Below are 25,879 nucleotides of genomic sequence, written 5' to 3'. Positions count from 1 at the left end.
TCAGGCTCGGCCGGAGGGGCGGGGTCGCAGCTTCCCGCTGGAACGAAGACAGGCAGGCCGTGAGGGTGTGGGATGTGTGTGGTTGTGGGTGTGACGTGCGCGGTGGGAGATGTGGCTTTTGGGCCGTGCGTTTGGCTGGCGGGGGCCTGTGAGGATTGGGCTCTCTGTGGCAGTGTGGTTCCCCGGGGGCATGTACAGTGATGCAGCTGAGGGGACAGTGGGTAGGTGCTTGTCTCCCAGTGGTCGTGTGAAGTTGAAGCGGCGGTGTTCTGAGTTGATGTGCGGTTGTTCGGAGCGTTCTGTGTCGTGTCAGGGGGATGTGTGACGTTATCACGTCTGCTCCGTGCGGTTGAGTCTTTCCTGATGTTGTGTGCGGTTATATTAAGTGTGCACGATCGCGTTGAGTCAGGTGGATCGTGAGGCCGTGGCGAGTGCGGCGGCGGGGTGTGTAGTCTCTGCAGTGTGTGCCGGGTGGCATTCATGTTGGTGGTATAGTCGCAGGACTTGTAAGTTTTAGTTTTGTTTTTTACTTGGGTTAGGGTGTGAGGCGTTTGTGTGTGTGTTCAGCTGTGCTTGTGGGTTTGGAGTAGATTTTTGCTTTGGAGACAGGATCTTGCTCTGTCACTCAGGCTGGAATGCAGTAGTGTGATCACAGCTCCCTGCAACCTCAAACTCCTGGGCGCAAGTGAGTCTCCTGCCTCAGCCTCCCGAGTAGCTGGGACTATAGGCACGTGCCACCACTGTGGTAGGGTTCTTTATATGATTTTAGAGTTCGTTCATTCATTAACTCATGGAGTTTTATTATGCCTCATTGTTGCCTGTGCCAGGCACTGTTCTAGACCTTGGGGATACGCTGATGGGGAAAACAGATCTAGTCTGTGCCTTCGCAGATCTTATAGTCTTGCATTATTTAATCATGCTGTATATGTATGTGTGATTATAAATTGAGATAAGTGCTGTGAGGTAGAAGTCCATCCTAATGGGAGCGATGCCTTGAGTAACAGGCTTTTCTTTGAGGAACTGCGATTTGGGGTGAGGTGTGAAAGGCGAGTGGGGCTGGTGTGGTGTGTGGCTTTTGCTTGATTTATGGTCATTAAGGGTGAGTGTATGGGAAGAAAACTGGCTGTCAGAATCAGAGGTCAGATGAACTACTGACTGGGAAGGGAACAGATCAGAGAGCTGCTACTTAAGTGGAAAAAGGCCGTGTGTGTGTGTGTGTATAGTCATAGGGTTTCTTAGCTAGAGGGAGAAAACAGGGACCTGGTATCTCGTTTGTTTATCTTTTAAGTTGCTACCACCCTTCTGCTTTGATGACCAAGTGTTCCCTCATCAGTGGTCCTGTATAGTCCATCCAAAGCTGAGGGGTGCTCATTTCCCCTCACTATATACTGTGTCCCCAGGTTCTCAGGGATAAATTTCTCTGCTTTTTTGGAATGGTTTTGTCTGGATTTTCCCTAAGGATGGCAGTCTTTCTGAGATGTCATTGGAAGTGACTTTGCCATTGGCCTGTAAGACAGAAAATGTAATTTAATAAGCCCTGAAATATTTAAGTACTATATTCTTTTATTTTTTTGAAACATTGAGAACATTAAGCTCACTGCTCAGCTCTCACTTACTGGTTCCTAAAATCTAGTTTTGAAAACTCATTGGAGAGAAAGTTCTGTACAATTATAACAAACAAGATAGGTTTTTATTTTTCTCTCCTAGGTTTCTATTGTGCCTCTTTAGACTGAGGTTAGAATTTTTTTGTTTGTTTTAGTTTTTGTTTGTTTTTTATGACAGATGCTATATCTTTTCCATCTTTGCATTTTTAACACAGGTGCCTACATATCAAGAGCTTGATGTATGTGGTTGAATAAAAGATCAAGTATCCGCTTATTGATAAGTACTTTAGGTATTCCTCCAGTGGCCAAAGTCGCTTACAAATTATGAAGTTGAACCATTTGGAATGAATATAAGAGAATTGCCCTGGTATTGTTTGCTTATCTTTTAAGCATTTGTTTTTCCCATTTCATTGAGTTGCTGTTGTCTAGAAATATTCTCACATCTTAGGTTTTGTGTCTTGGTCTAAAGTAGTGTTTTTCAGTCTTTTTTATCTCATGGCACACTTGAACCTATAGTTAAACTTCCTTGGCACACTTAAAATATGTTGATCAAAAAATAGAGTAAAATAAAGAATATACTTAAAGAATAAGCTTTGTACTGCTTTTGTTGTTGTTGTTATTGTTTTTGAGACAGTCTCACCCTGTTGCCCTCAGTAGAGTGCCCTGGCATTATAGCTCACAGCAACCTCAAATTTCTGGGCTCAAGCGATCCTCTTGCTTCCCAAGCAGCTAGGACTACAGATGCCTGCCAGAAGGCCTGGCTAATTTTTAGAGACAGGGTCTCACTCTTACTCAGGTTGGTCTGAACTCCTGAGCTTAAGCAATCCACCCACCTTAGCCTCCTAGAGTGCTAGGATTACAAGTGTGAACCACTGCGCCTGGCCTGTGCTTTGAACGTCTTTCAAAAATAATTCAATTAATGATTTTTAAAAATTTTCGTGGAGCACCTAAGATCCTCTCACAGTGTTGAAAATCACTGCTCTAAACATTTGAGAAACTGTTTCCTCAAACTTTAGGAAATTAAACAGACATTAAGTGTGTGTGTGTTTTTTTAGTATGCTTGTTGAACTGTGAAAAGAACAAAGAAAATTCTTAGTTGCTCCCAATTTGCCTGAATTGACATTTTTCCCTTCTTCTTTCCTTTCTTAGGGCTCCTCCTACTCCAGAGAGGAAATCTCACCCAGAGCCATCATGCCACTTCCCCATCATCTGTGGTCTGCTTGGTTAAGCTAATGCTGCAGGAGTCCTGGTCCACTGGGAGGAATCAAGCTGACTCTTGGCATGAGGCCTTCCCAGGGTTGAAAGGAGCACCACCATGGCCTCTCTGGATGATCCAGGGGAAGTGAGGGAGGGCTTCCTCTGCCCTCTATGCCTGAAGGACCTGCAGTCTTTCTATCAACTTCAGTCACATTATGAGGAAGAGCACTTGGGGGAAGACCGTGATGTCAAAGGGCAAATTAAAAGTAAGAGGCGAGAATCTCGCTTTATTTTGTACCTTCCACGTTGCCACCGGAATATGATGATAATAGTAGCAAACATTACCAGTGCTTGTTATGTGTCAGGCTTTCTTCAAATGCTCCCTATGTATTAATTTCACATAATCCTCTTAATAACTATGTGCCTATGAGCCCCATTTTGCTGATGAGGGGACCAAACACAGAGAGATTAGATAACTTGCCTAAAGTCACTTACTGAAGCAGAGTCTGGATTGAATCTAGTAATCTGGATTGAAACTAGTAATCTACTAGTTGAATCTAGTAGAATCTCATAATCACTGTGATCTGCTGTCTCTCCCTTTTTTTTTTTTTGTTTGCGCAACAGTCTCATTCTGTAGCCCTGGGGGGAGTGCCATAGTGTCATTATAACTTACAGCAACCTCAAACAGCTCAGTTAATTCTCTTGCCTCAGCCTCCTGAGTTAGCCGGGACTACAGGCACCTGCCACAATGCCCGACTAGTTTTTCTATTTTTAGTAGAGATGGTGGGAGGTGGTGGTGGGGGATGTCTTGCTCTTGCTCAGACCGATTTCGAACTTGTGAGCTCAAGCAATCCACCTGCTTGGGCCTCCTGGAGTGCTAGGATTACAGGCATGAACCACCTCTCCCAGCTGATCTGTCTCTTGCTAGACTATTTGAATTATCCAACCAGCAGCCTAAGAGGTTTAGAGAGGAATTTCTTTCCATTGCTGTGACAGAGGCACATTCTGCAACTATTTACCTGTCACAAATTTAAGCTTTCCCTCCATCCTTCCCCAACTGGACTTTGCCCTTTGTAGCCCAGGAAAAGGAAGGTCATACTGGAAAAAACAGAAACAACCCAAAACTTATACCTTGGTTTTTGAATTTCCAGGGGCTCAGGTTCTAGAGAGTTGTGGAAAGAGTTTTCAAAGGTAATTTTTGATTATACATATATTTATTATATTTCCTGGTCTTCAAATTCTAAGCCCCATATAAGAGGTTGCTCCTCTAGAACTCACCTTCGTAGTTATTCAGCTAACTTGCTTCTCACAGCTGGCAGCATTTCTGAAGGTCATGAGATTAAAAAGGTCTGGATTTGGTGGTATTCACAATCTTTGTTGGGAGGGAAAGAAAGGAATAATTATTTATTTCTTTTTTTTTTTTCATTTTTAATTTCAGTGTGCTTGTTCATTCTTCTTTGTTTGAAGCACTCCTTTTTTGTTCATTTTCTTCTTCCTCTGGCGGTGCTGGCTGTTTTTGATGTTGTTAGTAGAGACGGAGTCTTACTCTGGCTCACTGCTGCTCATACTGGTCTTGAACCTCTGAACTCAGACAATCCACCCGCCTCCGCCTCCCACAGCGCTGGGACTATAGGCATGAGCCACCACGCCCGCCTAATTATGTATTTCTAAGTGGATTTTGGCCTCCAAACATGCGAATGTTATTCACCTTGTAATTAAATATTTGTCCCTAGAGTTCCACTTCATGTCTCACTTTCCTGTTCAAGAAAAAAGTGTTGCTGAAAGCATTAATAGTTGTAACTTTCATCCCAAACATGACAAAGTCAAACATTTTCAAAATCCTTACTGCTGTGATGGATAAGGTGGCTTCTGGCTGTAGGACTGCACAGCTGAGCCATAACTATTAGGAGGCAAAGAAAAAAAGTATGCTTTTTGGTTTTTGTCTTTCACATACATTATTATTTCATTTGACTCTCCCAACAACCTTGCAAAAAGGTGGTTTGTCTTGTTTTATAGACACTTTATTATAAGTGAGTCTCAGAGATGTTGCAAACTTATCCAAGGTCACACAGGAATTGGCAGAGCTAGACATGGGCCCATGTCTTGTATGACCTCTAAGTCCAGGGCTGTTCTTTCCATATGCCATCACTGATGATGAGAGGTCCTGTATTCCAATCACAGCATGCATTGTAGCTTCCTAGGGAAACAGAACTCAAACACCTGATTATGTAAGTTTCCTTTGGACAGCTGAAGGCCTCTGTGGTTCTTAACTAGTTTCTAGTCTTATTGTCAGCTGAACTGAGTCATATATAATGCTATCCCTAAGACTGGGGACACCAGTGGGTAGAGAGCTTAGAGAATGTTCTCAGATTGTCATGATGGCCCTTTTGTAAGAGGAAAAATACTTAAGGTTATTTAGAGATATAGATATGGGAATCTAGGGAATACTAGCTAGGATGGAAACTGTGTTCATGAAAGAAACTTGAAAGGATCCTCTTGGTTTTTTCCTTAATTTTTCCCCTTAGCTCTGTCTCAGGAGAACTAAGAGAGTGGGCCATTCCATTAGTACTAATGTGCTGTGGCATCAGTCTTGCTCACAGCAACCTCAAACTCCTGGGTTCAAGAGATCCTCCTGCCTCCACCTCCCAAGTAGCTGGGACTACAGATAACCAGCCACAATGCCCAGCTAATTTTTCAGAATCAAGAAAGCAAAGTTTTAAAGACTGACATGAAAGATTTTTTGAAAAACCCTTCAGATCAGCTCTCTATTTGGTCTTTTGATTCTTAGAAGCAGATCAGCTCTCTATTTGGTCTTTTGATTCTTAGAAGTTTTATGCTATTGCTAGTTTTAAGAAAATGAAAAGATAAAATCAAAAGAATGAACCTTGGTATCAGGTTTTGGAAATAGTTCTAATCAGTGGGTTTGCGCTCCAGCCTTGGTTCAGCTTCAGTTTAGCTCATTTACAGTAAGTAGAAGAACAGATGGTTGAAAATTAGCTGTAGCTTCCTGCTTTGTAAATATTTTTAAAAACATAGGGATTTTGTTTTGTTTTGTTTTTGAGACAGAGTTTCACAATGTGGCCCTCGATAGAGTGCTGTGGTGTCACAGCTCACAGCAACCTCAAACCCTTGGGCTTAAGCGATTCTCTTGCCTCAGCCTCCCAAGTGGCTGGGACTACAGGTGCCCGCCACAGTGCCCGGCTGTTTTTTGGGTTGAGTTGTCATTGTTGTTTGGCAGATCGGGCTGGATTAGAACCCACCAGCCTTGGTGTATGTAGCTGCTGAGCTACAGGCGCCGAGCCAAGGGATTGTTCTTAATTAGCCTCCTCTGAAAGGTTGTCAGTCAGTTTTTCTATTTTTCTGTAGTAGTTAAATGTATAGACTGATTGTTTAACTCAGCACAGTTTAGTCTTGTTTGCAAAAATGAATTGTTGTTTGCTAAGTCCAGTTTCCTGTCTGCTAGACCCTTTGCTCACATCTGACAGTTTCCTTTTCCCTGGTGTTAGAAAAGACTACCTTAATACATTTTAAAGGGTGTCTTTTAGTTCTGGTGTTTTTCCTGTTAGGAAAAAGCCATCCTAGAGTGACTGATAATCAGGGAAGTTGGTTATTGGCTCAACTGTCTAAAAAAGACACAGCTTTAACTTTAATCTTACCAGTCTCACCCCCAGCCTGCCAGCTCGTCCATATCTTCATTTACCTTTTGAAAAGCTGTAGGGTGTTTTTAGTGTTATTCAAGCAACAAAACACTTCAAAGTCATGAGAAGTCCATGAAATATTGATCTATCAAATGTAAAAGTAATATTTTTTATTAAATTTGATATTTTTATTAGATTCTAGTAGCAGAAAGGGTAACAGTCACCCATGATTTAAGAATGTTAATGAGAGAGCAACTTTTTTCCCCACCAGTTGACTGTTGTTCAGTTTAGCTGGGGGGAGTTGGTCCTCTCCCCTAGCACAAGTGGCAGAGCCATAGTTTGTGACGCTGGGCTGGCTGGGGTTTCATTTCAGACAGATGAGGTGTTCCAGCCCTGCTGCCACCTATAAGCCCTGTGATCTGGGGGAAGCAATTTTTCTTCCCCTCTTTGATGTCATTTCCTCATTTGTAAGTAGAGCTGTCACCTGCCTTATAACATTGTGAGCATGAATTGGCATAATGTATTTGAAAGTACCTTGCTTTGTGCCTGGCACACTCAAGGGCTCATTTCAGAATTTTTTTTTTTTTTTTGCTTTTGCTTACCAAATCTGTTTCCCTTTGTATTATGTTGTAGGTTTGGAGCTTTTTGTAAGTATTCTTACATATGCATTCAGTAAGGGGATGGGCAGTATTGGCCCCTATGTCCAGTAAGGCTTTATGGGGATACCAGCCCAGGGATGTTGGTCTGGCTGAATCCCATCCTCAAGATAAATGAGAAGTATTTACTCATTTGTCCCTAGGGTAAACAAATTAATACTATAGAATTTTACTTTTAAAAAACTTAATTTTGATTAAGATATAGTTTATACTTAAATATTTTTTTTTTTGAGACAGTGTTTCACTTTGTTGCCCTCGGTAGAGTGCTGTGGTGTCACAGCTCACAGCAACCTCAAACCGTTGGGCTCAAGGTATTCTCTTGCCTCAGCTTCCCAAGTAGCTGGGACTACAGGCGCATACCACACGCCTGGCTGTTTTTGGAGATGAGGCCTCAATCTGGCTCAGGCTGGTCTTGAACTCGTGAGCTCAGGCAATTTACACGCCGTGGCCTCCCAAGTGCTAGGATTCAGGTGTGCTCACTGTGCCCAGCCTAAGTGTACAATAAGTTTTGAAAAATGCAATACCCATGTAACCGCTACTCTAAGATAAAGAAAATAACACTTCTGTCACCCTTTTTCTTTACTGAATTTGGTTTTAACACTCATATTTAATTGGGTGCTTAATTTAGATGTTAGCCACATAAGCCACCTTATTGCTGATACTAATAATTGACTAGCAGATGTATTGCTCTGTGGTATTTGTACAGTGTTTGTGTTCTTGTTGCTGCATTTTACTTGGGATCCAAACATCCCTTATGCAGTTTTAAATAAAAGATAATTATTTTATCAACTCTTGTTTTTTGAGATTTCCCTCGACACTTTACTGGATGTTCTTCTTGGGTTCGGTTGTATCATTTGTTCCATTTTTTTCAAGGTCTTGTCCAGAAGGCTAAGAAAGCAAAGAACAAGTTATTGAAACGAGAAGGGGATGATCGAGCAGAATCAGGGACCCAAGGATATGAGTCTTTCAGCTATGGAGGGGTTGATCCTTACATGTGGGAACCTCAGGAGCTTGGTAAGAAAATCCATTCATTCAACAAATGGTTGTTGAGCATCTCCTATGTGCTAGGTAAAATCTTAAGAGTCGGCTGAGGAGGCATCAGTAAACCATAATGGTTTTATGGACCCTATGCCTGGTAGTGGAAGAAAAAGAAGAGAATGAGCTAAACATCCACTTCCTGTTAGGCACTGCATTAAATGCTTTATGCTTGTGGTCTCATTGAATCCTCACTATAGCCCCAGGAACCTGCCCGGGTCAATTAGTTGACAAACTGCAGAAGTGAGATGTGAACCCAGGTCTCTCTGGTGTCAGCTCAGGCATAAACTCTACTGATTGGAGAGTCTGTCCCCTCTTACATAGGATATTACCTGTCTGACGAGAGGCACTGACTGCTTTGTGCAACATACTTCTTTGAATAATTATGATATCATCTACCTACTTTCAAAATGATGATGTTTTTGGGGTGGTGAAATTGCTCTAAAATTTATTGTGATGGTTGCACAGCTCTGTGAATATACTAAAAATCCTTGAATTTGCTTTAAATGGTGTATGTATGAGAATTATTAATATATCTTAAGCTTGGGCTCAAGCGATTCTCTTGCTTCAGCCTCCCAAGTAGTTGGGACTACCTGACACAACGCCCAGCTATTTTTAGAACAAGGTCTCACTCTGGCTTAAGCTGGTCACGAACCCATAAGCTCAGGCAATCCACCTGCCTCGGCCTCCCAGGTGCTAGGATTATAGGCACAAGCCGGCCTTATATCCTTTAACTGTTGAACAATAACAATCATTAGTATAATATTTTCTGTCTATGAATGAGTAATGATTCTTTCATGGTGTTTTATTACATTTTCATATTTACGATCTTGTTCACTTTCCACAAAGCACATTCCCATTTATAGATGAGGAAACTGAGCCTCAAAGAAGGGAAGTGATGTTTACTCAGGTTCATTACTATATCCTTACAGTGCCATTACAAATGTCTTTTTGGATAAATCCTAGAACTGTGCTGTCCAATGCAGTAGCCACTAGTCATATATGGCTATTTAAATTTTTTTATTTATTTTTATTTATTTTTTAGACAGGGTCTTGCTCTGTTACCTATCCTGGAGTATAGTGGCACAATCACAGCTCACTGCAGCCTCAAACTCCCGGGCTCAAGTGATCCTTCTGTCCCAGCTTCCTGAGTAGCTGTGGGGTGTAAGGCACTAGGCTCAGATAATTAAAAAAAAAAAAATCTTTTGTAGAGACTCTGTCTCTTAAATAAATAAATTAAAATGAAATAAAATTAAAAGACCTCCACCATATACCAAGCACATTTCAAGTGCTTTGATATCCCCATGTAGCTACTAGTAACTACTATATTGGGGAGTAGAAATGTTTTTGTCATTGCAGGAGAAAATTGCTTTAAAAATAATACTGTATTTATGTAATTCTGAGTTACATATAAAAAACATTAAGGAGAAATTTCAGACGTGAATTCTTTTTAGCTTTGTAATAGTTTATTTCATGATTGCCAGTGTCAGATTACCAAGATGATTTTCTGATTAACTTGCCTGTTTCAACAACTGAGTAAGTTATATTAACAAGTTAGGGAAGGTCAAGTGAATATGGCAAATTTTAGAAGTTAATATTTATAGTCGCCTATGAGAATTCTAGACTGAACTTTCATTAAATGTTAGAGTATGGTTAGCAAAGGAAAGAGTCGTGGGTGGGTAAGAATATAGCACATGAGGCTGAGTGCAGTGGCTCATGCCTATAAGCTTAGCACTCTGGAAGGCCAAGGCAGTAGGAACTTGAGCTCAGGAGTTCAAGACTAGCCTGAGCTAGAGTGAGACCCTGTCTCTACTAAAAATAGAAAAATTAGCTGGGCATTGTGTGTGTACCTGTATTCCCAGCTATTTGGGAGGCTGAGGCAGGAGAATGGCTTGAACCCAGGATTTTGAGGTTGTTGTGAGCTAGACTGATAACACAGTACTCTAGCCTGGGCAACATAAAGAGACTCTGTCTCAAAATAAAATAAAATAAAATAAAATAAAATAAAATAAAATAAAATAAAATAACGTAATACACTGACATGTTGGTCAAAGTATACAAAATGTCAGACAAAGGGAATAAGTTCAAGAGCTCTATCGTAGAAGATGGTGGCTGTAATTAATAAAAATGTATTCTTGTTGATTATTACACTTAAGTGTTCTTACCACAAAGAAAATGGTAAGTGTGCGAAGTAATGCATATATGTGATAATTAGCTATTTAGCCATTCTACATTGTGTACATATTTCAAAAGATCATGTACATGATAAATATACATGATAGATGCATTATATTTTTACAACAATTTCAAAAGCGTGGCATGTGACAAGCTCCAGATGTGGTATAGTCTCTGAGTGAACAGGTGATCCCTGGGAGGAGGACATGCACTGGATGCCAGAAGGCTGAGGGCAGTGTGCTTTCTGGAGGAGGTGAGATTGAGCAGGGAAGTTACAGGTACATTCGGTTAGCTACTGGGTTCCGTTTATCTGGGGGCATTTGTTCTTTATTTTGTGTGTTGGACTGAAGAAGGTAGTTTAACTAGCTCCTTCAAGGACATCTATCAACATTTGTATATTTTTTTGGCCATTTGAGAAGGATTGTTTTTATTCTGAGGAAAATCCATATTGTACTAACTTTACAAAGTACAGAAAAATATAAAAGAACAAGAAAAAAATCTCCAATAATGTTACCGACCTTTTTATTTAACAGACATTCACATGCCAGTCAGTGTCCTAAGGACTTAATAAATTTTAACTTATTTAATCCTCATAACATCTCCATGGAAATAGATACTAAGTTACAGAGAAGTTAAGTAACTTGTCCAAGGTCGCACCATGTGTGGCAGGATTGAAACTTGAGGATAAGCTGGCCCCAGAGTTCAAGCTCTTATCTACTATACTCCGAGATTTCTCCTATTTAACTTTTAGCAAATTTCTTTCCATTTGCTTTTCTGGGTTTTGAATTTTTAGTTAAGACCCTAAAATCCTAGAATTTTTACTTGCTTTTGAAATTCATTGACGGTAAGCAGCAAGGTAGAAAGGCTTCCTCGGAGAAACGACAAGTAACTTACCTGCCCGCCGTCCCTCCTTCTAGGTGCTGTGAGAAGCCATCTTTCTGATTTCAAAAAACACCGAGCCGCCAGAATTGACCACTATGTTGTTGAAGTCAATAAATTAATAATCAGGTTAGAGAAGGTAAACTTTTTTGTTTTAAAACACTTTTTTTCAGCAAGTGCACATTTTCTAAGGGAAGAAAACCTCATTTATGTAGCCTGTGTCATGTATGTTGTATCCGTCTGATTCAGCTGGAGAAGCGTCCCACCTAGAGAGGGCGGAGGGTGTGGGGGCAGTTGTAGCTTGGGATGGCTTTCTGAAGAGAGTGGCCCAGGTTGACAGACTTGCCACATACCCAGCTTCCTTTTTTCTGTCTATGATTTCTGCTTGGCTTCTGGAAAACCTTTCTGCCTTCAGATTCTGTCCTCTTTTTGGTGTCCCAGGTACAATTACCCAGTGGGGTGTAGTGTATCATTTAGTGGCAAACAGAGCACTGACCACCAGGTCTCACTGGTATACTTTGACCCTGCAGATGTGTGGTGTGTGTAACTTGGATTGTGTGGTGCGCGTGACAGTATCCATAAGTACGGTTCTTTTAGTGTACGCTGTAGGGCAGGAGAACTGAAGAAGTGAGCGCCTCCCATTGCTTTCAGCATTTGGCCCACCCCGTCCTTGCCCACTCCTGGTTATTGCTGAAAGGATAAGCAGCAATAAAGAGAGTGGAACAAGGTCAGAAGAAGGGAGGTGCCTTGTAGATGCCAAGCTAAACTGGTGCTCTGTCCCATGTGAAACTGCTTTTGTGACTTTCTGGGGCTGGGATGTCAGCCGAGACTTGAGACATGCAAATGTGCTAATTCCTGCTTGATGCCTGAAGAGTGGAAAGGGTGGAGCAAGTGTGTGTCACCGGGCTAATTATATTCCGCTTTGTTCTCTCCTGGTCAGCTCACTGCGTTTGACAGAACAAATACTGAGTCTGCAAAGATTCGAGGTAACTTTGGAGCTTAGCTTACATTGATTTTAGACTTTATTTTTCTCCCTGACCAAACTTCTTTTTAAAATGATATGCCTTTTTGTTGGTTTATTCTTCCCAAAGCAATAGAAAAGTCCGTGGTGCCTTGGGTCAATGACCAGGATGTCCCTTTCTGTCCAGACTGTGGGAGTAAGTTCAGCATCCGAAACCGCCGCCACCACTGCCGTCTCTGCGGGTCTATCATGTGCAAGAAGTGTATGGAGCTCATTAGCCTTCCCTTTGCAAGTAGGTAACATGGAGGCAGTGCCCTGCACCCTGACTTTCCCCTTGGCCTAGCTTGTTTGCTTATCACCAAGGGACCATGGGACCTTTTTGTTAAATTAATGGCCCATGTGAATTTTCATTCATTCATTCGTTGATTCTCTGAAGCCCACTAAGGCCTAGACCCTGTACTAGTAGCAAGGGATATAATAAGTCTATAAACTATTTTTGTAAAGTAGCTTTGTGGACCACGTGTGGTCCCACCAACATTTCTTCTTCTTTTTTTTTGTAATAATGTTTTAAAAATGTAAAGACAGTACTTAGTTTGAGGGCTATACAAAAAGAGCCTGTGGATTGGACTTGCAGGTCGTCTTTTGCCCACCTCTGGTCTATAAGCACTGTCTGTTCCACCAAGGAGTCCAGCATCTAGCAGGGCACACAAACTCAAAAGGAAATGATTGCTTTATAAAGCAGTACATACGATGAGAGGCACGTGGGAGAGGCTGACCAACTCTCTGTCAGCTCTGCATGGCAGTGGCAGGTGAGACTTTGAGCAGAGGATCTTGAAAAATAAGCAGTGGGCCAGTCCCTTACTTTGGGGTAAAAGCCACCAACTGTCTTATAGAAAAAATAAATGTCATAATATGATAGGTGCTAAGTGGTATGGAGGCTCAGGGTCAGGAGATGATGTTCAAGAAGAGCCTTGAAAGATGAGTTAAGATTGCCAAAGATAGGGGGAAGGAGGACATTCTGGGTAGAGTGAAGAGCAAGGACATGAAATTTGGAAAGTGCCAGGGTAGACTGGTAGATGAACAAATTGGATAGTTGCGGGGAGTATGGAGGACATGTTTGCAAATTATGAAATGAGGCTGGAAAGGTTAGGTGGAACCATTTGCTCTAGGACTTCGCATCTCAGCAGGTTAGAAGTTGCTGAAGATGAACTGACTGGCTGCTGGGAAGTTTGGGGTGGATTTGCAATGCTAGAAAGTTCTGCTGACTGTGTGCAATTGGACATGGGTTGTCCAGACAGCGTGGGTGTGAAGGCAGATGCTTCCTCTGTCCAGCTCTCACATCCACTGTGCCCACTTTACCTTGACCCTTTCTTCCTGAGACTGATGCCCTGTCTTACCTAGGACTTCATAAACTACAGTTTTGGGGACACTAGTCACATTTCTTCTCTGGAACTCATTAGCCAGCACTAACTGGGCAACTACTAAGGGGAAACCCTGCTGGATCTCTTAGAGTTTGTACCCTCACAGAGCCACAGGTTCCGAGAGCAGCTCTGGGAAGTACATGTAACCATTACCCAGGGAGGAAAGTGCAGAGTGCCCCTAAAGGGCAGTGTGGCGGGAACTGACAGGAGGCATAGATGGTTTTTGCCTTGGGGAAGGCTTCCTGGAAGACATGCCATTTGAGCTGAGCTTTGGAAAGGGCAGGAGCCAGATGTTTGGGAAGTGGGGGAAGGTTGAGGAGGAAAGTCTCCTGGCAGGATGTGGGTTCTGTCTGAGACTCAAGACTCAAGACTCAAGTAGAGCAGGAAGGTAGTTGGTAAGGCCAGGTTAGGGGTGGGCCTCAGAGCCTCAAAGACAGACCATTCTAGGCTTTTTGGCTTTCGTCTGGGTGACCATGGAGTCTTTTCCCACCGTGAAGGCAGAGGAGCAAGCACTTCTTTCCCATAGGTGGAGCCTGATCTTTTTACTCCCCAAATTCAACACCTATAGACTGATACCTCATGGCTATGGGCAGTGGGATGATTGGAGGATCGTTGCTGCCTGTCAGTGTTCTGGTTTACAGGCAAGCTCACCAGTGCCAGCAAGGACTCCCTGAGTGCCCACACCAGCCCCAGCCAGTCACCCAATAGCGTCCATGGCTCCCGCCGCGGCAGCATCAGCAGCATGAGCAGTGTGAGCTCTGTCCTGGACGAGAAGGATGATGACCGGATCCGCTGCTGTACACACTGCAAGGACACGCTGCTCAAGAGAGAGCAGCAGATTGACGAGAAGGAGCATACACCCGACATTGTGAAGCTCTATGAGGTGACACGTGTACCATCTTGGGTCTGATGTGTCAGGCAGATGTGGCTCTTCGTTAAGTACTTAGTGTTCAGCATTCTGGAGAATGCTTTAAGTTGTTTCTCTGAATCGTTTTTAGTTCCTGCTAAAAGACCATGATGTGAATTCTCAGCTGGAGCCCTGAGTGAGTCACAGAATCATCCTGGGTGTGCTGTAACAAACTCATTCCCTCACCTGTCCTGTCTACTTGAAAGCAGGAGGGTAGAGGCTTGGGTGGCCCAGAGCAAGGAGAGAAGGGCAGTTGCCGTGCATGTGGATGAGCTCTGCAGGAAGGGCTAAAGCTGGAGAGGGTAGAAATAGTGGGCCAGAAGAGTCCTGGGAAGCTCGCTCTGGAGTTTTAGACTTGGAAAGTTTGAGGAAGTCTTACAGCTTTTCAGGCTTTACCATTTTACCCAAACTTTGCAAGTTTTTAGGCTTTACTTGTTATTGCAATAAGCTGAGAGTGTCCCCTTCTAAGTTTGTTTGAATGCCTCAGCTCTCCCTATTGCCATTGATCCCAGAACGCCCTTAGTAGGTGCATACTTTGAGAGGAGATAGGTAGTGCAAAGAACACCTGGGCGTGAGACTGGCTCAGCTTCCTCATGGCCAGGGGGTCTAGGCAGGGAGGCAGTAGGATGCCCGGGGCAGGGAATCAGGCCAGGTAGAGGAAGCAGCTTGTGCAAAACTCTGGACAGAGGAAGAGTGTATTTTTGTCTGAATGGTCACTGTCACTAGTTCTGCAGATCATAATGACAGTTTTTGGAATCACTGTATAAATACTCAAGCTACTAGAATTGGTGTTAAAATTAAACCCTGTGCTGAGATGCAGATACAGCCATTCTCCAGCCTTTGGGTGGAGTTCGTGTCTTGGTATCCCATTTTTTTGTAAGAGTGCTTTTGTGTCTCTCTTTATGTCTTACTTTTTTCCCTTTCTTTCTTTCTTTTTTTAAAAAGAGATAGGGTTTTTCTCCCTGTTGCCCAGGCTGATCCTGCTGCTTCAGCTTCTTGAGTCCCTGGGATTAGCCACCTTCTTCTGTGTGGTGAACTCAGGCACTGCCTCAGGCTGATGTCCTGCTGGGCATCGCCTGGCAGAGAAAGAAGGTAGCAGCTAACTGCTCATCTCTGTCACGTAGACACTTGGCTTATGCTCGGGAAGGCCTTGCTCCTCTCACAAACATCTGGTCAAAAGCTCTGTCTTTACTTTCTTTCCTTGCTACAAGGTTTTCTGCTTGGAAAGAAGGTGTATAAATAGGAGATGGATAACAATGACAATTTTTTGGAAAATTTTTCAATACATCTTTGTTGATAGAGCCTAGTTTCTGGGTAGGCTTTTCTATATTTTGAGAGCCTCACTTCTCTCTTCTTTTTCGTTCTTAGAAATTACGACTTTGCATGGAGAAAGTTGACCAGAAAGCCCCAGAATACATCAAGATGGCAGCATCATTAAAGTAAGCGATTCCCCTCTTGATTTTCTAAACCAGTGGTGATTGCTTTCTCACATTTTAGGTCAGTTCTACAGTAGACAAAAGTGAAAATCTTAACTCTAGCCATGCTTTTCTTCTGTGACCAGCTGCAGGGAATCTTCCTGTCAGTGTTTCAGTGGGGCACATTTTGCCGACATATGAACTTGTAAAAATACACAGCAGCCATGTTCAGGTGAGGGTGGCCCCCCAGAAATTATTTTATTTTATTTTTTTTTAATTAAATCATAGCTGTGTACATTAATGCAATTATGGGGTACAATGTGCTAGTTTTATATACAATTTGAAATACTTTCATCAAACTGGTTAACATAGCCTTCACCACATTTTCTTAGTTATTGTGTTGAGATATTTATATTCTACCCTCAGTAGATTTAACGTGTACCCTTCCCTGCTTGTCTTTCCCCTTCATCTTGGGCTATAGTTGGGTTATAGCTTTCATTTGGAAGTGTGGGTGTTTATAAATTAGTTTCATAGTAGGGCCGAGTACATTGGATACTTTTTCTTCCATTCTTGAGATACTTTGCTAAGAAGAATATGTTCTAGCTCTATCCATGTAAACATGAAAGAGGTAAAGTCTCCATATTTCTTTTTTTTTTTTTTTTTTGTAGTTTTTGGGCAGGGCTGGGCTTGAACCCGCCACCTCCAGCATATGGGGCCAGCGCCCTACTCCTTTGAGCCACAGGTGCCACCCAAGTCTCCATATTTTTAAAGGCTGCATAATATTCCATGGTGTACAAATACCACAATTTATTAATCCGTTCATAGGTCGATGGGCACTTGGGCTTCTTCCATGACTTAGCAATTATGAATTGGGCTGCAGTAAACATTCTGGTGTAAATATCTTTGTTATAAAGTGATTTTTGGTCCTCTGGATATATACCTAATAGAGGAATTGAAGGATTGAATGGCAGGTCTATTTTTAGATCCCTAAGTGATCTCCAAACATCCTTCCAAAAGGAACATATTAGTTTGCATTCCCACCAGCAGTAGAGCATGGCTCTTTTGACTGAGCAGGTTTGGGGTCTCAGATAGTGGGCACTGCTGCTGAGTACAGCATTGGAAAGAGTGACTATAGGGCAGTGGGTCTCATGCTCTTGCCATTTCAGGGTGGCATTGAGGTGACAGGGCTTAAAACAGATATTTCCCTTAGAAAATGGGGTTGGCAAACTTCTGCCTGTGGGCTAAATCTAGCCTATCATCTAGTTCTTTTTTTTTTTTAATCAAGATGTAGTTCACACATCATGAAATTCACCTGTTTGAAGTATGATTTTAGTACAGTCATGAAGTTGTACAACCATTACCACTCTCAATTCCAAAATTTTCATCCCCCTTGTAAGAAACCAACCCCATACCCTTAGCAGTCACTGCCTATTCCCCGCCTCCCTGGCAACCACTTTTCTGGCTGTATGGATTTGTCTATTTTTGACATTTCATATAAATGGAATCATAAATGTAAGATCTTCTGCATCTGGCTTCTCTCTCGCAGTATAATGTTTTTAAGATTGTATCATGAGGGCAGTGTCCGTAGCTCAGTGGGTAGGGCGCCGGCTACATATACCCAGGCTGGCGGGTTCGAACCCGGCCTGGGCCAGCTAAACAGAACAGAGAACTGCAACCACCACCACCACCAAAAACAGCCGGGTGTTGTGGCGGGCGCCTGTCGTCCCAGCTGCTCGGGAGGCTGAGGCAGGAGGATCGCCTAAGCCCAGGTGTTAGCTGTGACGCCACGGCACTCTGCGGAGGTCGACAGAGTGAGACTTTGTCTTAAAAAGAAAAAAAAGATTGTATTGTGACTTCATTCCTTTTGTACGAATGCATTGTACTGATCTATGCCACATTTGTTTATCCGTTCTTCAATTGAGGAACACTCCTTTTTTTTCACTTTTGGCTGTTATTAATAATCTTCCTTTAATATTGTGTACAAGTTTTTTGTGTGGATGTATGTTTTCATTTCTTTTGGGTATGTACCTAGGAATGTAATTGCTAGGTTTTTATGGCAACTCACTATTTGATTTTTTGAGTAATTGCCAAACCACTTTCCAAAATGACAACACCATTTTATATTCCCACCAGCAACATGTGAGGATTGCAGTTTCTCCACAACTTTGCCAACATTCATTATTGCTGCCTATTTTAATACAGTTTTTTTGGAATGCAGCCGTGCCCATTTGTTTGATTATTTGCCTGTAGCTGCTTTTGCACCACAGCAGTGGAGTTGATCAGTAGTCACAGACCTTGCATGGCCTGGAAAGCTGAATATATTTAGGATATGGCCCTTTGTGGAAAACGTTAGCTGACCCTTGCTTAAGAGCATTGCTCCTCCTGAAGATTATGAGGTTCGAATTTGAGGTACTACTACTATAATCAGATCTCAGGGGTGTTTTCTTAGCCTGTAGGAAAAAAATTAATTGTGGTATCCAGTGTTCTCAATTTGAGAGTTTTTTGCCTTTTTCTTACAGCTGTGTTGCCTACCTGCCATGTTTATAGCAACGTATGTAGAAGATGTGCCTCGTTTAGAACAAAACACATTTTTATTCGTATGTTAAGTATAGCAGTATTTATAGTGTTCTCAAAAAAAGGATAAAAGCTTGGCTTTTCCTTCATGATGATGTCAATAACCCATCATGTTTTAAGCCCATTGTGTGGGTCTCCCATGTAAAGAAAATGAATTTTTTCATTAGTATGCTCATGCTCTTTAAGGAGTTTCCTGATTTTTGAGTCTATAAATGTCTGACATAAAACATGAAAGGCTAAGTCCAGGTGGGCGTGGAGGCTCATGCCTGTAATCCTAAACACTTTGGGAGGATGAGGTAGGTGGGTCACCTGAATTTAGAAGTTTGGGATTATCATGAGCAAAGCGAGACCCTGTCTCTACAAATAGAAAAAAAAAAAACAAAAAAAAACCTAGCTGGGCATTGTGGTGGGTGCCTGCAGTCCCAGCTACTCGGGACTGGTAGTTGGTAGTTGGGGAACTACCATTGCTGAGCACAAACTACCACTACTAACTTGGTAGTTCCAGCACAGGGGAACTACCATTGCTGAGCATGTTTCCAGATGTGTAACTCTTTCTTCTTCTTCAAAGACCAGTTCTTTTTTTTTTTTTTTTTTTTGAGACAGACTCTCACTTTGTTGCCCTTGGTAGAGTGCTGTGACATCATAGCTCACAGCAACCTTAAACTCCTAGTCTCAAGCGGTTCTCTTGCTTCAGGCTCCCGAGTAGCTGGGACCTACAGCCGCCTGCCACAACACCTGGCTATTTTTAGAGAAGGGGTTTCGATCTTGCTCAGGATGGTCTTGAACCCGTGAGCTTAGGCAATCCATCCACCTTGGCCTCCTAGAGTGCTAGCATTACGGGCATGAGCCACTGTGCCTGGCTCAAATACCAGTTCTAAAGGGCTTAAGCCCATTTCATTCATTCATTCAGTAAATACATATTTATTAAGAACCAATTTTGTGACAAATACTATTTTAGGTGCGGGGGCTACAGCAAAGTCCTGTCATGGAGTTTCATTTTTTGGCAGCACTGACCATAATCAAGTAAACAAATAAGATAATTCTAGAATATAAATGTTTTGGCACAGTAACTGAGATAACGCCAGAAAGGCTATGTTAACCACTGTGATAAAAATGTGTCAAATAGTTTATGAAGTGAGTGTATGATGCCCCATAATCATATCATTGTATACAGTTATGATTTAATAAAAAAATTAAAAAAAAAAAAAAAAGATAATTCTAGAAATGATAGATGCTTTGAGAGAAATAAAATTGGTTGATGTGATTGAGATCAGAGAAATCAGTTTCAGATTTTGGTCAACTTTGTTAAATTTCCACATGACTTGGAGAGGTCAAGACAAAGCCCGTCTTCTCATTTCCAGTCTGATGTTCTTTTTGTAAACTATGCAGTGAGAGATGATGAAACCATCTTATTGAATCCTCGAATTACAAGACACATCAATATTTTTTTTCCTACGACTGTTTCATAGATGGTAAAATAGGTAAAGCCAACAATTGTTTCTGCTTATTTAATTAAGTTGCGGCTGCCTCCAATAGGAATTGGAATGGCCATTGCTGAGACTAGATTAACAGCTGAGAGATCTTCTGAAATGTTTCCCTTAGCCTATAAAGTAGTTTTTGAAGCTATAAAAATGAAAAATCATAATCACTACACTTGGAATTTAGTAGTCTTCAGGGAGTGACAGATTTGTAAATGAATGATTATAGTATCAATTATAACAGGAACTGCCATTGTTCCCCAGAGACTTGAGGGTAAGCGACCTCTGGCCTTCCCTGATGTCCTTAGTCGACCCTGATTTGGAGTCAAGGTGCTTTTCTTACATAAGGAGCAGTTGTTCCTGAGACCTGGGAGTGTGGGACAATTCATATGATGCTGGTTTTTCTCCATCAACTCTCTAATTGTTCCTCTTCTCCATGGATACTCTTTGGGTAGGAAAGGCCAAGTGGTTACACATAATGTAACCTATGTGTTTAGTAAACTGCTTGTTACATCTCATCAGATGTAGTTCAGTTATTTAGGGACAGTAGGTCAGAGTAAGCTCAGTCGCATTTACTTTGGTGAAGAGCATAAGGTCTGGTCCTCATGATTCTTAGGCACAAGTCTGTCACTGTGGTGTCCACAAACTGAAAGCAACATCTATTTGATTCTTTCATTCTAAGGCATGGACACTGAGAATCTGAATGCCACTTTAAAAGAATTATGTTTGCCAGAGCGGCACCTGTGGCTCAGTGGGTAGGGCACCGGCCCCATATACTGAGGGTGGCGGATCCAGACCTGGCTCCGGCCAAACTGCAACAAAAAATAGCCAGGCATTGTGACAGGTGCCTGTAGTCCCAGCTACTTGGGAGGCTGAGGCAAGAGAATCGCCTAAGCCTAGGAGTTGGAGGTTGCTGTGAGTTGTGATAGCAGGTACTCTACCGAGGGCGATAAAATGAGACTCTGTTTCTTAAAAAAAAAGAATTATGTTTGCCTTAAACCTTTAGTGCCCTTCTACTGTGTTCTGTAATCAGTGCAGTGAAACTCAGATTGAATATCTCTGTCATTTCTCCTTAGTGCTGGGGAGACAACGTATAGTCTGGAACATGCCAATGACCTCCGAGTGGAAGTACAGAAAGTATATGAGCTAATAGACACTTTAAGGTAAGGTCCATTAGGTGGTGCCTTCCCTACTGGGTGAGTGGAAAAGATGCTGTTCTAATGAAATGGTGGTAATAAGCCATCACCCCCCCAGAGTCCTGGTGATGGTGGGGATGCCTGTATAGGAGGAGGCTAAGGAGGAGGCCAGCTCTGAGACTTGGTATATACATCTCAGTGACTTTTGGTTAACAATTTATAACGTGGGGTGGCGCCTGTGGCTCAAGGAGTAGGGCGCCAGTCCCATATGCCGGAGGTGGAGGGTTCAAACCCAGCCCCGGCCAAAAAAAACCACACAAAAAAAACAAAAAACAATTTCTAATGTTTGTTATTTTTAAGTAAATATCTATTTTTATTATGCAACATTACATTTTGACACCTTGCTTCATTTGCATTTTAAAAATCTATTATTACACAAAATATTTAAGTGGCATATAAAAATGGCCACAAAGAGATCATTGATTAAGGGGATGCTGATAGGCTGACAAAAAGACAACACTGGTGGGGCCGACTCTTTTGTGACTCATAGACACTCTCATCAACCAAATGATGTAAAACAATGAATATCTAATCCAGCATGAGATAAGAAGGAAAAATAATCAAGAAGACTAGCCATTATGGTTAAGAAGGAATTTTGTTTAAAGAGCTGTGTCTATGCTTTGAGATATCAGCCATCACAATTGGCAGGACATTTAAAACTAAGAATCCAAAACATTATTAATAACATTGTAAATGGGAGCTGAAAACTATTATGGTATCATTAATAAGTAGAAAACAAAACAAGTAAAATAATACCAATAAATAAAAATTACTTTGAAATATAAAACAATCTATTATCTGACTTAAACCTATTCAGCAAAAATGCCAATAAATTATACAAATCATAGTTTGGATCTTTTAAAAACTAGGAACATAATACCTTTTATGATAATTAACAATACTAAATCTGAGTTGCATGAACTGTTAACTTATAACTTTTTTCAGATGTTTACCTTAAAAGAAAACCAGCCATGTTAATACACTGTAGCAAAAGTTTCTCGGAATCGCCCTCCACCTCACCTGTGTGTGTGTCCGCATCCTTGGCTTCTTCACTGAGGAACAGAATGCAGCCATGTCAGATGTCAAGGCCCCCGTTGTAAACTGTCCTATCCTGCACATCTTAGCAGTCACACTGGATGGAGGGCTGACGATATACATTATCTCTCAGCCCAGACCATCTTGCCTTTAAAAGAAAATCATCAGCTAAGAACTCAAATGCTGAATTTAGAAACAATGATTTCAATCCAATACATAGTAAATCAACTCTTAGTGCTTAAAGTCACGAATTCTGAAAAGTAAACAACCAATGAACTAAAGCAAATAACATCACCACCACATGCCTTAAAATGGTTTATTTTTTGATGTCTGAAGTTCTCTGCAAATTATATTTTGGGACAGTTCAGATGTATTTAAATAAAAGGTATATATTCTGCATAAGGTTCGAGTCCTAGGGTTTTCAACATGGGTGCCAACACCTTAAAAATACCCTTATGTCTTACTAGTGAATGTTTTCCACTGGTGTCTGAATCTTTACTTTCTGCAGAGGCAAACCAAAGTGCTGTCTTAAGATTCAGTCCATCATTGCTCGGTGCCCATAGCTCAGTGAGTAGGGCACCAGCCGCATACACCAAGGCTGGCAGGTTTGAGCTCAGTCCTGGCCTGCTGAACACCAAGGACAACTGCAACAAAAAAATAGCTGGGGCTCTGCGCCTGTGGCTCAAGCGGCTAAGGCGCCAGCCACATACACTTGACCTGGCAGGTTCGAATCCAGCCTGGGCCCGCCAATTGTGGCTGCAACCAAAAAATAGCCGGGAGTTGTGGCGGGCTCCTGTAGTCCAAGCTACTGGGGGACGGAGGCAGGAGAATTGCTTGAGCCCAAGAGTTTGAGGTTGCTGTGAGCTGTGATGCCAGAGCACTCTACCATGGGTGACATAATGAGACTGTCTCAAGAAAAAAAAAAAAAGATTCATTTCATCCTCAAAGCTAATCTCAAATATAATCTCTACTGTTCATATAGATTTTAAAGCTAGATACTATCCTGGTCCTTTTCAGCCACTTCATTGTCATCATCCTCATCTTGGTCTCCAGATTTAAGTTCATCCTCTTTTACAATTGGATGACCAAGATTCTTGAGGTTTTTTTTTTTTTTGAGACAGAGTCTCACTATGCTGCCCTCTGTAGAGTGCTATGGTGTCACACCTCACAGCAACCTCAAACTCCTGGGCTCAAGGGATTCTCTTGCCTCAGCCTCCCTTATAGCTGGGACTACAGGCGCCTGCCACAACACCTGGCTATTTTTGTGTTTGTTTGTTTAACAGGCTTGGGCTGAGTTCGAACCCACCAGCCCCAGTGCATGTGGCCGGTGCCCTACCCACTGAGCTATGGGTGCTAAGCCGATCCTTGAGTTTTTTTCTTCAGTGATAATTATTTTCTGATTAGTGTTTTATTTTTAAAGAAGAGCTGGTTATTGACAGCAACTGTGTGCTGTTTGCTCATAAAGTAGCTAATTTATTCTACCAAAGTTACCCTGTGAAATAGGGATTAGTACCCCCCATTTTATAGGTGAGGATTGTGCCGCATCTAGCAACAGGGTGAGGCCACAATAAAAATCCAGGTTTTTGGCTTGGCACCTACAGCTCAAGCGGCTAAGGCGCCAGTCACATACACCAGAGCTGGCGGGTTTGAATCCAGCCTAGGCCTGTCAAACAACAATGACAACTACAACCGAAAAATAGCTGGGCATTGTGGTAGGCGCCTATAGTCCCAGCGACTTGGGAGGCTGAATTGCTTAAGCCCAGGAGTTGAAGGTTGCTGTGAGCTGTGACACCATCGCACTCTACCTAGGGTGATAGCTTGAGGCTCTGCCTCAAAAAAAAAAAAAAAACCCCAGATTTCTTTTTTTGTGTTCTTTTTTAGCCCAGGCTGGAGTCCAGTGGGCTTATCATAGCTCACTGCAGCCTAGCCTTGAGCAGCTAGGCTCGAGTGATCCTCCCACCTTAGCCTCAGCCTCAGCCTCCTGAGTAGCTGAGACTACAGGCCACCATACGCAGCTAATTTTTCTCCTTCTTTTCAGCCTTTTCTCAAACTCTGGCCCTCAAGCTATTCTCCCAACTTGGCCTTATAAAGTACTGGGATTACAGGCATGAGCCAATGTGCCTGGCTGAAAACTTAGGTTCTTTCTTCACATCTGTATTCAGTTCTCAGGTCCACAGCTGCTTTTTAACAGTAGACTAGCTGCTGGGTTTAGATAGCCCTTTGAAATGTAGGAAGTATAGTGATTCAGAGGAAAATTGATATGAGGAGTCTTTGTATACATAGGTACATAGTTTGCAGGGTCTAGTGCAAAACAAAAATGTATATCCCCTGTTCAAAAATTATTAAGAATTTTAAAGGCCGGGCATGGTGGCTCACCCCTGTAATCCTAACACTCTGGGAGGCCAAGGCAGGTGCATTGCCTGAGCTCATGAGTTCAGGACCAGCCTGAGCCAGAGTGAGACCCCGTTTCTAACAATAGCCAGGCATTGTGGCGGGTGCCTGTAGTGCCAGCTATGGGAGGCTGAGGCAAGGGGATCACTTGAGCCCAGAGTTTGAGGTGCTGTGAGGTATGACGCCATTGGCACTCTACTGAGAGTGACAAAATAACAAAAACACACACAGAAGAATTTTAAGACAGGGACAGCAGAGGATTAAGCCAAGCACAGGACCCTTGTAAGTGCCAGACCCTATACCATTGCATAGGTCACTCACTCCTGAGCCAGCTCTGGCTAGCCCCTTGATGACCAAGTATAGGGACTTTGTGTACAGCCAAAAGAAATGGGCTTCCCCTTTAAGGAAACTTCAGTGGAGCCAGGCATAGTGGCTCGTGTCTAATCCTAGCACTCTGGGAGGCCAAAGCAGGTGGATTGCCTAAGCTCAGGAGTTCAAGACCTGACTGAGCATGAGCGAGACCCCATATCTACTAAAAATAGAAAAAATGAAAAGGAGTTGTGGCAGGTGCCTGTAGTCACAGCTACTTGAGAAACGGAGGCAAGAGGATCACTTGAACCTAGGTTGCTCTGAGCTATGATGACACCACAGCACTCTACCTAGGTGACAGAGTGAGACTGTCTAAAAAAAAAAAGAAAGAAAGAAACTTTAGTGGAGTCCATCACCCATCTCTACACATCTTCCTGGCATGAAAGCCTGGCAGCTCCAGGGACTTTTCACCTTTGTTAATATGGCTGTCAGCATTCCTTACGTTAATGTGTTTGTTCCAATTCAGTAAGAAGATCTTAACCTTAGGCTTGAACCAGGACCCTCCACCACATCCAAACACTTTGCGGCTACAGAGGATGATCAGATACTCAGCTACATTTTTTGTGCAGGTAAAACCATCCTGGGGTGGCATAAATGTTGCACTTGGCCTGCCCGTCTCTTCTGTGTCGCAGAGGGCAGATTCGTGTCAATGGCTTATTTTCTTTTCTCGTGTTTATTACTTTTTAAGGTTATGAATGCATTATGCCAGATTTAGAAAAGATCTGGATTTCAGGGAAAAAGTAAAAGTACCTTTACTCTTAAGTCCCCAGTATAATCACTCATCATTTGGTTATGTTTTCTCTTTTTAAACCCATTTGCATTTTTTATACACAGCAGTTATGATTAGTGCACGTTTGTATGCTGTATTTTATGTCACGAGCATGTTTTACATGGTACTCAAACAGCCATTATTTGAATGGCTACAGGGCACTGATTTGACTGTGTAGC

At 42.3% G+C, this 25,879-nt stretch overlaps 1 protein-coding gene across 6 annotated transcripts in view; it reads left to right on the top strand.

Annotated features, from left to right (window-relative positions):
• RBSN (rabenosyn, RAB effector) overlaps positions 1 to 25,879 on the top strand; it is a 32,074-nt gene that overhangs the window by 211 nt on the left and 5,984 nt on the right. For 2 of the 6 annotated variants that reach the window (XM_053599987.1, XM_053599988.1), the window contains exons 2-10: positions 2,754 to 3,067; positions 7,969 to 8,109; positions 11,223 to 11,323; positions 12,125 to 12,170; positions 12,276 to 12,437; positions 14,208 to 14,449; positions 15,842 to 15,912; positions 21,017 to 21,103; positions 25,398 to 25,500. In XM_053599987.1, the coding sequence (XP_053455962.1) occupies positions 2,920 to 3,067; positions 7,969 to 8,109; positions 11,223 to 11,323; positions 12,125 to 12,170; positions 12,276 to 12,437; positions 14,208 to 14,449; positions 15,842 to 15,912; positions 21,017 to 21,103; positions 25,398 to 25,500 (1,101 nt within the window). In that variant the 5' untranslated portion in view covers positions 2,754 to 2,919. Of the gene's footprint in view, positions 1 to 38; positions 60 to 485; positions 507 to 1,869; positions 1,972 to 2,753; positions 3,068 to 7,968; positions 8,110 to 11,222; positions 11,324 to 12,124; positions 12,171 to 12,275; positions 12,438 to 14,207; positions 14,450 to 15,841; positions 15,913 to 21,016; positions 21,104 to 25,397; positions 25,501 to 25,879 lie in introns of those variants that run through there. The other 4 variants (XM_053599989.1, XM_053599990.1, XR_008381779.1 and 1 more) reach the window with 4 other exon arrangements.

This window comes from Nycticebus coucang, chromosome 8 (assembly GCF_027406575.1).
Source record: "Nycticebus coucang isolate mNycCou1 chromosome 8, mNycCou1.pri, whole genome shotgun sequence".
NCBI lineage: Eukaryota > Metazoa > Chordata > Mammalia > Primates > Lorisidae > Nycticebus > Nycticebus coucang.
The sequence above is the reverse complement of the archived record's forward strand: the minus strand, read 5'-3'. Positions and strand labels throughout refer to the sequence as shown.